Source organism: Lutra lutra, chromosome 10 (assembly GCF_902655055.1).
Source record: "Lutra lutra chromosome 10, mLutLut1.2, whole genome shotgun sequence".
Classification (NCBI taxonomy): domain Eukaryota; kingdom Metazoa; phylum Chordata; class Mammalia; order Carnivora; family Mustelidae; genus Lutra; species Lutra lutra.
The window spans coordinates 59,840,379-59,852,107 of record NC_062287.1 but is presented as its reverse complement, the minus strand read 5'-3'; the positions used below and the strand labels follow the sequence as shown (position 1 = coordinate 59,852,107).

Here is an 11,729-nt window from a genome sequence, read left to right as displayed (position 1 = left end):
TAAATTGACTAAGTTAACCTTGTGATTTGTGACTCTTAATTTGTTCTGTGAACGTTTCTGCTCAAAACTTGCTTAGTTTTTCTGGTAGTGTATTTGGACAACTGTCAATACGTCGACAAAATTGCCCACAAGATAGAAGTTATAAATCACTTAAAAATTACTGACATAAGCTTTTTCTTTGTTTGTTTGTTTCTTTCCAAAGATTTTATTTATTTGACAGAGAGAGACACAGAGAGAGAGGGAACACAAGCAGGGGGAGTAGGAGAAAGAGAAGCAGGCTTCCAACTGAGCAGGGAGCCCAATGCAGGACTTGATGATCCCAGGACCCTGGGATCATGACCTGAGCAGAAGGCAGATGTTTAATGACTGAGCCACTAAGGCGCCCCTGACATAGGCTTTTTGAATTAAACCAAATTCTACCCTATTCAATTTGCTTTGCATGCAACAGATACTTAGCTTGCTTCTGCCTCTAGACTCTCACTTGAAACATTGAATGAACTCGAATTAATTTACCACTTGATTTTCCTACACCTGTTCTTTTTTTTAGATTTCAGATCATGTCTACTTTCAATGGCACCTACTACCAGCCACCCTTCTTCCTTCTTTCTGGAATTCCAGGGCTAGAGGAGTCTCACATCTGGATCTTCATCCTCCTGGGCATCATGTATATAATTGTCATCCTGGGGAACAGCATCATTATTCATATAATAAACAAGAATCCCAGCCTTCCCGAGCCTCAATATGTGTTATTGTCCCTGTTGGCAGCCACTGACATAGGCATGTCAGCATCTCCATTGCCTACTGTACTTAATGTCTTTCTTCTCAACCACAGAAGGATTAAGTTCCATGGTTGTCTGGCTCAGATGTTCTTCATCCACACTTTCTCTTCCATGGAGTCAGCCATCCTGCTGGCCATGGCTTTTGACCACTTTGTTGTCTAACACAACCCACTGTGCTACACTGCTATCTTGACTCATTCCTGCATTACTCAGATGGGATTGGCTGCTGTGGTTCGAGGAGTGGCACTGATGGCTCCCTTGCCCATCCTGCTCAAATGGCTTCCCTTCTATAGGAACATCATCTTATCCCACTCATTCTGCTTCTGCCCTGACATGATGAAGCTAGCTGGTGAATCCATTTGTGTGAATATCATTTATGGGCTGGCATTGGTTCTCTGCTCCTTTGATATTTTTTTTCTTTATTTCTTTATTGTTCTGTCTTATACTTTGATCTTAAAGATAGTTCTGGACATTGCTTCCAGGGAAGGACAACTTAAGACATTCATGAGTCTCCCATATTGTCACTGTCCTCATTTTCTATGTCCCTGATCCACATTCTATGTCCCTGATCCACATCCTCATTTAGCCCTGATCCACAGGGCTAAAGCAACAATTTTTTTTTTTTAAACCAAGTAACTGACTCTTTTTTTTTTTTAGTTTATTTATTTATTTATTTGACAGATAGAAATCAGAAGTAGGCAGAGAGGCAGGCAGAGAGAGAGGAGGAAGCAGTCTCCCCACTGAGCAGAGAGTCTGATGCGGGGCTCGAGCCCAGGACTCTGGGATCATGACCTGAGCCGAAGGCAGAGGCTTTAACCCACTGAGCCACCCAGGTAAATACCACAGGATAGGTGTCATGTCACGATGTCCAACATTTTCCTTTTCCTCACACCTGTCCTCAACCCTCTGGTTTACAGTGTGAAAACAAAACAGATTAGAAGAAAGCTATGTAGACTGTACTTAAGGTAGGATGATGCAATAGGGTGGGGTCACTTTGAGGGCCTGATTGGAAGGTACCGGGGATATTGAAAAAAAAATGACCATGTGGGCTGAGGCACTTTCTTTGGTACATCTCTATATGGTTTTACCATAATATTTCTAGAAATATAATAATATTCCCTTCTAGTTTGAAATATTAGATCAAGAAAGATTCCTAAAGCTCCTTTCACCTTCACTTATATTTCTCATTTCTGGTATTTACACCACTTATCTATGAGCCCATTTCTATCCGAACAACCCTACAGATACTTCTTTTTTTTTTTTCTTAAGATTGTATTTATTTATTTGACAGACAGAGATCACAAGTAGGCAGAGAGGCAGACAGAGAAAGAGGAAGAAGCAGACTCCCTGCCGAGCAGAAAGCCCGATGCGGGGCTCCATCCCAGGACCCTGGGATCATGACCTGAGCCAAAGGCAGAGGCTTTAACCCACTGAGCCACCCAGGCGCCCCCCTACAGATACTTCTATTTGAGACTCCCTCTTACATAGGTATATAGCTAAAATCTGATCTAAAATAAAATACTTATATTATTATACAGACATTTATTATCTTTGGGGTGTTTGAGATTTTATAGAGGGAAATATTCCAAATGAGAGAAAGGAAGGTTTAGTTTCATAATTTTTATTTAAATCTGTTCATATTTTATGATTCTTTGAAACCATGCCAATATAAGCTCCATATAACACAAAAATTCAGTGAAAGATTAAGGCAAAAATAGAGCAAAGCAGGCACATAAAATCTACCATTTATGTAATGTATACTTGATTTTCCTAGGTTGTATGAATTTAGATTTCATACTTAGTTGAATATATAAGTATAGAGTGCTTAAGCTAAAATCAAGATTCTGTAACTTATCTGTTATGTATCCAGGGATCATAGTGACCCGGATTTTTATGCCTCAGTGTCGCCATCAGTGAAAACAAGTTAATACTATTATCTACTTTGTAAGGACATTATAAGAAGAAATGTGATAATTTATTTAATGTGTTTATAACAATATCAGACATATTGCAAATGTTCAATAAATATTAACCACTTTATTATGGTCAAAAATATGGTAGAGGACAAAGATCAAGCCAGGATTTAAACAAAAATCCAAAAGAATAAAGGCTTTTATGATTCAGATGGTGATATCAAAGGTGACCAGAAAATGAAGGGGGGAATCGGAGAGGGAGATGAACCATGAGAGCCTGTGGACTCCGAGAAACAAATTGAGAGTTTTAGAGGGGAAAAACAAACCGAGAAACCAACTGAAGTCTTATTCCTTCAGCAGTCAGAATGTAACCTTATTTTTTCTCAGTATGAAATGGGAAATAAGATCTAAATAAAGTACGATTTCTGAATGAGTAAGCAAGAGGAGTAACAATAACCATTTCTCAGATCCTTATATATTATTCTTTGCAGACAGCTCCTTTATCTTTTATTAAAAGTCAGAATGTTCAGACATTAGACAGTATCTGGCTACAAGTAGAAGACAGATAATAAGCAAATATAGTCATAAATTTATTATCAATTTTGAATTTTCACACTCCAATTTAAACAACATTGGCAGTCAAGAATCAGGTGACATCCTGTTTTCCACTATAAAATTAATCCCTCATTGATCTTTTACAATCCAGAGTTAGACTCCTCAATTTAGCACATGGGGCAATGTGATTTTCATCTGACTCATACACCAAATACATTGAGCTTGGGTTCCTGTTGCCATTTTTCCATACCACTACCAAACAATCACATTCATGAACACATTTATGATCATTTATTCAAGCATTCTGCTCACTCTCCCTCCTTAGTTAGGCTGGGTATTTCTTGAGGGGAAAACCAATTTTTTTTTTTATTATTAAATTTTATTTTTTATAAACATATATTTTTATCCCCAGGGGTACAGGTCTGCGAATCGCCAGATTTACACACTTCACAGCACTCACCATAGCACATACCCTCCCCAATATCCATTCCCCACCCCCCCGCCCCCCATCAACCCTCAGTTTGTTTGTGAGATAAAGAGTCACTTATGGTTTGTCTCCCTCCCAATCCCATCTTGTTTCATTTAATCTTCTCCTACCCGCTTAACCCCCCATGTTGCATCTCCTCTCCCTCATATCAGGGAGATCATATGATAGTTGTCTTTCTCCAATTGACTTATTTCGCTAAGCATGATACCCTCTAGTTCCATCCACGTCGTCGCAAATGGCAAGATTTCATTTCTTTTAATGGCTGCATAGTATTCCATTGTGTATATATACCACCTCTTCTTTATCCATTTGTCTCTTGATGGACATCTAGGTTCTTTCCATAGTTTGGCTATTGTAGACATTGCTACTATAAACATTCGGGTGCATGTGCCCCTTCGGATCACTACGTTTGTATCTTTAGGGTAAATACCCAGCAGTGCAATTGCTGGGTCATAGGGTAGTTCTATTTTCAACATTTTGAGGAACCTCCATGCTGTTTTCCAGAGTGGTTGCACCAGCTTGCATTCCCACCAACAGTGTAGGAGGGTTCCCCTTTCTCCGCATCCTCGCCAGCATCTGTCATTTCCTGACATGTTAATTTTAGCCATTCTGACAGGTGTGAGGTGATATCTCATTGTGGTTTTGATTTGTATTTCCCTGATGCCAAGTGATGTGGAGCACTTTTTCATGTGTCTGTTGGCCATCTGGATGTCTTCTTTGCAGAAATGTCTGTTCATGTCCTCTGCCCATTTCTTGATTGGATTATTTGTTCTTTGGGTGTTGAGTTTGCTAAGTTCTTTATAGATTTTGGACACTAGCCCTTTATCTGACATGTCATTTGCAAATATCTTCTCCCATTCTGTCAGTTGTCTTTTGGTTTTGTTCACTGTTTCCTTTGCTGTGCAAAAGCTTTTGATCTTGATAAAATCCCAAAAGTTCATTTTTGCCCTTGCTTCCCTTGCCTTTGGTGATATTCCTAGGAAGATGTTGCTGCGGCTGAGGTCGAAGAGGTTGCTGCCTGTGTTCTCCTCGAGAATTTTGATGGATTCCTTTCTCACATTGAGATCCTTCATCCATTTTGAGTCTATTTTCGTGTGTGGTGTAAAGAAATGATCCAATTTCATTTTTCTGCATGTGGCTGTCCAATTTTCCCAACACCATTTATTGAAGAAGCTGTCTTTTTTCCATTGGACATTCTTTCCTACTTAGTCGAAGATGAGTTGACCATAGAGTTGAGGGTCTATTTCTGGGCTCTCTATTCTATTCCATTGATCTATGTGTCTGTTTTTGTGCCAGTACCATGCTGTCTTGATGATGACAGCTTTGTAATAGAGCTTGAAGCCCGGAATTGTGATGCCACCAACTTTGGCTTTCTTTTTCAATATTCCTTTGGCTATTCGAGGTCTTTTCTGGTTCCATATAAATTTTAGGATTATTTGTTCCATTTCTTTGAAAAAAATGGATGGTACTTTGATAGGAATTGCATTAAATGTGTAGATTGCTTTAGGTAGCATAGACATTTTCACAATATTTATTCTTCCAATCCAGGAGCATGGAACATTTTTCCATTTCTTTGTGTCTTCCTCAATTTCTTTCATGAGTACTTTATAGTTTTCTGTGTATAGATTCTTAGTCTCTTTGGTTAGGTTTATTCCTAGGTATCTTATAGTTTTGGGTGCAATTGTAAATGGGATGGACTCCTTAATTTCTCTTTCTTCTGTCTTGTTGTTGGTGTAGAGAAATGCAACTGATTTCTGTCCATTGATTTTATATCCTGACACTTTACTGAGTTCCTGTACAAGTTCTAGCAGTTTTGGAGTGGAGTCTTTTGGGTTTTCCACATATAGTATCATATCATCTGCGAAGAGTGATAGTTTGACTTCTTCTTTGCCGATTTGGATGCCTTTAATTTCCTTTTGTTGTCTGATTGCTGAGGCTAGGACTTCTAGTACTATGTTGAATAGCAGTGGTGATAACGGACATCCCTGCCGTGTTCCTGACCTTAGCGGAAAAGCTTTCAGTTTTTCTCCATTGAGAATGATATTTGCGGTGGGTTTTTCATAGATGGCTTTGATAATATTGAGGTATGTGCCGTCTATCCCTACACTTTGAAGAGTTTTGATCAGGAAGGGATGCTGTACTTTGTCAAATGCTTTTTCAGCATCTATGGAGAGTGTCATATGATTCTTGTTCTTTCTTTTATTAATGTGTTGTATCACATTGATTGATTTGCGGATGTTGAACCAACCTTGCAGCCCTGGAATAAATCCCACTTGGTCGTGGTGAATAATCCTTTTAATGTACTGTTGAATCCTATTGGCTAGTATTTTGGCGAGAATTTTTGCATCTGTGTTCATCAAGGATATTGGTCTGTAGTTCTCTTTTTTGATGGGATCCTTGTCTGGTTTTGGGATCGAGGTGATGCTGGCCTCATAAAATGAGTTTGGAAGTTTTCCTTCTATTTCTATTGTCTGGAACAGTTTCAGGAGAATAGGAATTAGTTCTTCTTTAAATGTTTGGTAGAATTCCCCCGGGAAGCCATCTGGCCCTGGGCTTTTGTTTGTTTGGAGATTTTTGATGACTGTTTCAATCTCCTTACTGGTTATGGGTCTGTTCAGGCTTTCCATTTCTTCCTGGTTCAGTTGTGGTAGTTTATATGTCTCTAGGAATGCACCCATTTCTTCCAGATTGTCAAATTTGTTGGCGTAGAGTTGCTCATAGTATGTTCTTATAATTGTCTGTATTTCTTTGGTGTTCGTTGTGATCTCTCCTCTTTAACTCATGATTTTATTTATTTGGGTCCTTTCTCTTTTCTTTTTGATAAGTCTGGCCAGGGGTTTATCAATCTTATTAATTCTTTCAAAGAACCAGCTCCTAGTTTCGTTGGTTTGTTCTATTGTTTTTTTGGTTTCTATTTCATTGATTTCTGCTCTGATCTTTATGATTTCTCTACTCCTGCTGGGTTTAGGGTTTCTTTGTTGTTCTTTCTCCAGCTCCTTTAGGTGTAGGGTTAGGTTGTGTACCTGAGACCTTTCTTGTTTCTTGAGAAAGGCTTGTACCGCTATATATTTTCCTCTCAGGACTGCCTTTGTTGTGTCCCACAGATTCTGAACCGTTGTGTTTTCATTATCATTTGTTTCCATGAATTTTTTCAATTCTTCTTTAATTTCCTGGTTGACCCATTCATTCTTTAGAAGGATGCTGTTTAGTCTCCATGTATTTGGGTTCTTTCCAAATTTCCTCTTGTGATTGAGTTCTAGCTTCAGAGCATTGTGGTCTGAAAATATGCAGGGAATGATCCCAATCTTTTGATACCGGTTGAGACTAGTTTTAGGACCAAGAATGTGATCTATTCTGGAGAATGTTCCATGTTCACTAGAGAAGAATGTGTATTTTGTTGCTTTGGGATGAAATGTTCTGAATATATCAGTGATGTCCATCTGGTCCAGTGTGTCATTTAAGGCCTTGATTTCCTTGTTGATCTTTTCTTGGATGATCTGTCCATTTCAGTGAGGGGATTGTTAAAGTCCCTTACTCTTATTGTATTATCGTCGATGTGTTTCTTTGATTTTGTTATTAATTGGTTTATATAGTTGGCTGCTCCCACGTTAGGGGCATAGATACTTAAAATTGTTAGATCTTCTTGTTGGACAGTTCCTTTGAGTATGATATAGTGTCCTTCCTCATCTCTTATTATAGTCTTTGGCTTAAAATCTAATTGATCTGATATAAGAATTGCCACTCCTGCTTTCTTCTGATGTCCATTAGCATGGTAAATTCTTTTCCACCCCCTCACTTTAAACCTGGAGGTGTCTTCGGGTTTAAGATGAGTTTCTTGTAGGCAACATATAGATGGGTTTTGTTTTTTTATCCATTCTGATACCCGCTGTCTTTTGATTGGGGCATTTAGCCCATTAACATTCAGGGTAAGTATTGAGAGATATGAATTTAGTGCCATTGTATTGCCTGTAAGGTGACTGTTATTGTATATTGTCTCTGTTTCTTTCTGATCTACTTCTTTTAGGGTCTCTCTTTGCTTAGAGGACCCCTTTCAATATTTCCTGTACAGCTGGTTTGGTATTTGCAAATTCTTTCAGTTTTTGTTTGTCCTGGAAGCTTTTAATCTCTCCTTCTATTTTCAATGATAGCCTAGCTGGATATAGTATTCTTGGCTGCATGTTTTTCTCGTTTAGTACTCTGAATATATCATGCCAGCTCTTTCTGGCCTGCCAGGTCTCTGTGGATAAGTCTGCTGCCAATCTAATATTTTTACCATTGTACGTTACAGACTTCTTTTCCCGGGCTGCTTTCAGGATCTTCTCTTTGTCACTAAGACTTGTCAATTTTACTATTAGGTGACGGGGTGTGGACCTATTCTTATTGATCTTGAGGGGGGTTCTCTGAACCTCCTGGATTTTGATGCTTGTTCCCTTTGCCATATTGGGGAAATTCTCTCCAATAATTCTCTCCAACATACCTTCTGCTCCCCTCTCTGTTTCCTCTTCTTCTGGAATCCCAATTATTCTAATGTTGTTTTGTCTTATGGTGTCACTTATCTCTCGAATTCTCCCCTCTTGGTCCAGTAGCTGTTTGTCCCTCTTTTGCTCAGCTTCTTTATTCTCTGTCATTTGGTCTTCTATATCGCTAATTCTTTCTTCTGCCTCATTTATCCTAGCAGTGAGAGCCTCCATTTTTGATTGCACCTCATTAATAGCTTTTTTGATTTCAACTTGGTTAGATTTTAGTTCTTTTATTTCTCCAGAAAGGGCTTTTATATCTCCTGAGAGGGTTGCTTTAATATCTTCCATGCCTTTTTTGAGCCTGGCTAGAACCTTGAGAATCGTCATTCTGAACTCTATATCTGACATATTACCAATGTCTGTATTGATTAGGTCCCTAGCCTTTGGTACTGCCTCTTGTTCTTTTTTTTGTTGTGAATTTTTCCGCCTTGTCATTTTGTCCAGATAAGAGTATATGAAGGAGCAAGTAAAATACTAAAAGTGTGGCAACAACCCCAGGAAAATATGCTTTAGCCAAATCAGAAGAGATCCCAAATCGTGAGGGAGGAGAAAGGGGATAAAAAGGGGTTCAGAAAGAAAAAAAAAAAAGAAACTATTAAAAAAAGAAAGCTGATAAAAAATATAAAAAGAAAAAATATATATATTAGATAAACTATTTAAAAAACGTTAAAAAAGAAAACGGTAAACGTTAAAAAAATTTAGCAGAAGAAGAGAAAAAAAAATTGAAAAAGAAAAAAAAAATTAAATTAAGTGCAAGGCTAATGACTCATGGGAGAAAGCCCTGAGTTCCGTGCTTTGCTTTCTTCTCCTCTGGAATTCCGCCGCTCTCCTTGGTATTGAAACTGAACTCCTTGGTAAGTGAACTTGGTCCTGGCTGGGTTTCTCATTGATCTTCTGGGGGAGGGGCCTGTTGTAGTGATTCTCAAGCGTCTTTGCCCCACGCGGAGTTGTACCGCCCTTACCCGTGGCGGGCTGAGTAATCCGCTCAGGTTTGCTGGGTTTGCTTTCGGGAGCTTTTATTCCCTGAGCGCTTTCCGTAGAGTTCTGGAAGACGGGAATGAAGATGGCGGCCTCCTGGTCTCCGGCCTGGAGGAGCAGAGAGCCCGGGGCCCCACTCCTCAGTGTGCCCTCAGAGAACAGTGCCCAATTACTCCCGTCACCCTGCCTCCGGCCGCGCTCTGAGCTGACTGAGCCTGCGACCGGATCAAGGTAACCCCGAGCTTAGAGCTCACTCCTCGGTTCTGTCTCTGTAGCTGGCTTCCCTGTTCTAATACCGGTAAGCTCTGAGACACTCAGACACCCCCGATCCTTCTGTGACCCTGTGGGACCTGAGGCTGTGCTGACCCCGCCTGCGCTTCACCCCAGTTAAGCCTCTGGAGCGATGTCCCTCACCGGAACAGACTTTTAAAAGTCCTGATTTTGTGCTCCGTTGCTCCGCCGCTTGCCAGGAGCCGGCCCCTCCCCCCGCGGTCTATCTTCCAGTCGCTTTGGATTCACTTCTCCGCCAGTCCTACCTTTCAGATAGTGGTTGATTTTCTGTTTCTAGAATTGCTGTTCTTCTTCTCTTCAATCTCCCATTGGATTTGTAGGTGTTTGCAATCTTTAGATAAGCTATTTAGCTGATCTCCCGCTACCTGAAGTAGTCTCAGCCTGCTACTCCTCCACCATCTTGACTCCTCCCCCTTTTTAAAATTTTTTAATTTATGGTACCTTGCATACTACTTTGCACACACTAGTTCTTGAATAGCATTTTTTAATTGGTCGCCCTTTCTGATAATAAAGAAAAATCATTCCCCAGCAATAACACGTTGCACCCAAAATCTCTTGCGTAAGGCAGCCTGGATCTGCTGGGATTTGAGACTATATACAAGAGGGTTGAGCAGTGGTGTCATGAGGAGGTAGGCATTACTCATGGTGGTATATAGAATAGGAGAAGCACCCCGGGTATAGCGATGCAGCACTGCTAAGCTGATGAGGGGCAGGTAAAACACAAGCACCGTGCATATGTGGCAGGCACAGGTGTGCAGCGATCTCCAGTTTCTGTCTTGAGTCTTTAGCTTCATAATAGTGCCCAATATCTTCATGTATGAAGTTATGATGAAGACCACATCCACTGCAAACGTGCAGAGTACAAAAACCAATCCATAGGTACTACTGAAAGAGACATCCCCACAGGCCAGGTTCAGCACATCTGGGTAGTAGCAATAAGAGTGTGAGAGGATATTAGCCCCACAGAAAGGAAAGGTCCTAAGGAAAAAAGGCAGAGGAGCCAGCAGAGTGGCACCTCGTATGAGGGCAGCCCCACTAAGGCAGGCAACGGTAGAGTGGGTAAGGATCCTGGTGTAGTTTAGTGGAGCACAGATAGCTACCAAACGGTCAAAAGCCATGGCCACCAGGACACCTGATTCTACTGAGGAGAGGGTGTGGATGAAGAACATTTGAGTTAGGCAGGCATCCAGGCCGACATGGCGGGCATCAAACCAGAAGACAGCCAAGATACTAGGCATTGTGGACAATGAAAGGCCTAGGTCAGTAAGGGCAAGCACAGCCAAAAAATAGAACTGAGGTTCATGAAGATTCTGCTCTGCTGTTACTAGGATAAGAAGAAGAGCATTACCCACAAGGGCTATGAGGTAGAGGACACAGAAGGGGATGGAGATCCATATATGTGCAGCCTCCAGACCAGGAATACCAATGAAGGAGAAAGTGGGCCAATTAGAGGCAGTACTATTAAAAGCCAACATGATACAATGTATGTAGGATGGTAGTCCAAGATGCTTGCAAACCTGTAAAGGAGAAACAATGTGTCAGGAAATTTGAAAGCCAAATTTAAAGTAATTAATACACAGAATGATCAAGTTAAGATATGGAGAACTCAAAATTGAGTTTATAATTTTAGCTTCATAATTATTTCTTTTGATGTGTGGTTGGCAACTAAGCACATGGAAAGATGTTCACCATCATTATTTAATAGGTAGATGTAATTTCTCATTCAAATCAATAAGATACAATTAATAGAATGGCTAGAATTAAAAAGATAAAAAATGCTATATGTTGATGATGAACAACTGGAACTCTCATACATGTAATTTAAATAGTACAGCCTCTTCGGAACACATTTCGGCAGTTTTCTTATAAAGTTACACACGTACTTCTTGTACAGTTAGCATCATCCAGAAATTTCCCTTCTACAAGTTTTCCCAAGAGAAATAAAAACTCATATTCACACAAAGGCTTGTATACATTTCTTCATAGCAGCTTTATTCATAATAGCAAAAATAAAACAAAACAGAAAGAAAACAAACATACAACCACTACTGATTGGACAAACAAACTGTAGCCAATTCATATACTTTAAATCAAAAAGGAAGAAATTACTGATAGATCCAACATGAATGGATCATTTATGCCATGTGAAAGAAACAAACATAAAAGATCAAATGCTGTATGACCTAATTTATATGAAATTCTAGAA

General features: G+C 39.8%; 1 protein-coding gene and 1 pseudogene across 1 annotated transcript; one reads left to right on the top strand and one right to left on the bottom strand.

Moving 5' to 3' along the window:
* Positions 1 to 557: 557 nt before the first annotated feature.
* LOC125079744 (olfactory receptor 51I2-like) lies at positions 558 to 1,748 on the top strand (annotated as a pseudogene).
* Positions 1,749 to 10,041: 8,293 nt separating this feature from the next.
* On the bottom strand, positions 10,042 to 10,998 carry LOC125078260 (olfactory receptor 51G2-like). Its single transcript, XM_047690587.1, has one exon. It carries the CDS (start codon positions 10,996 to 10,998, stop codon positions 10,042 to 10,044), a length of 957 nt encoding a protein of 318 aa, XP_047546543.1.
* Between the last annotated feature and the right edge of the window lie 731 nt (positions 10,999 to 11,729).

Coding starts and splice junctions, on each gene's coding strand:
- LOC125078260 (XM_047690587.1), bottom strand. CDS start 10,998: ATGTTGGCTTTTAATAGTACTGCCTCTAATTGGCCCACTTTCTCCTTC.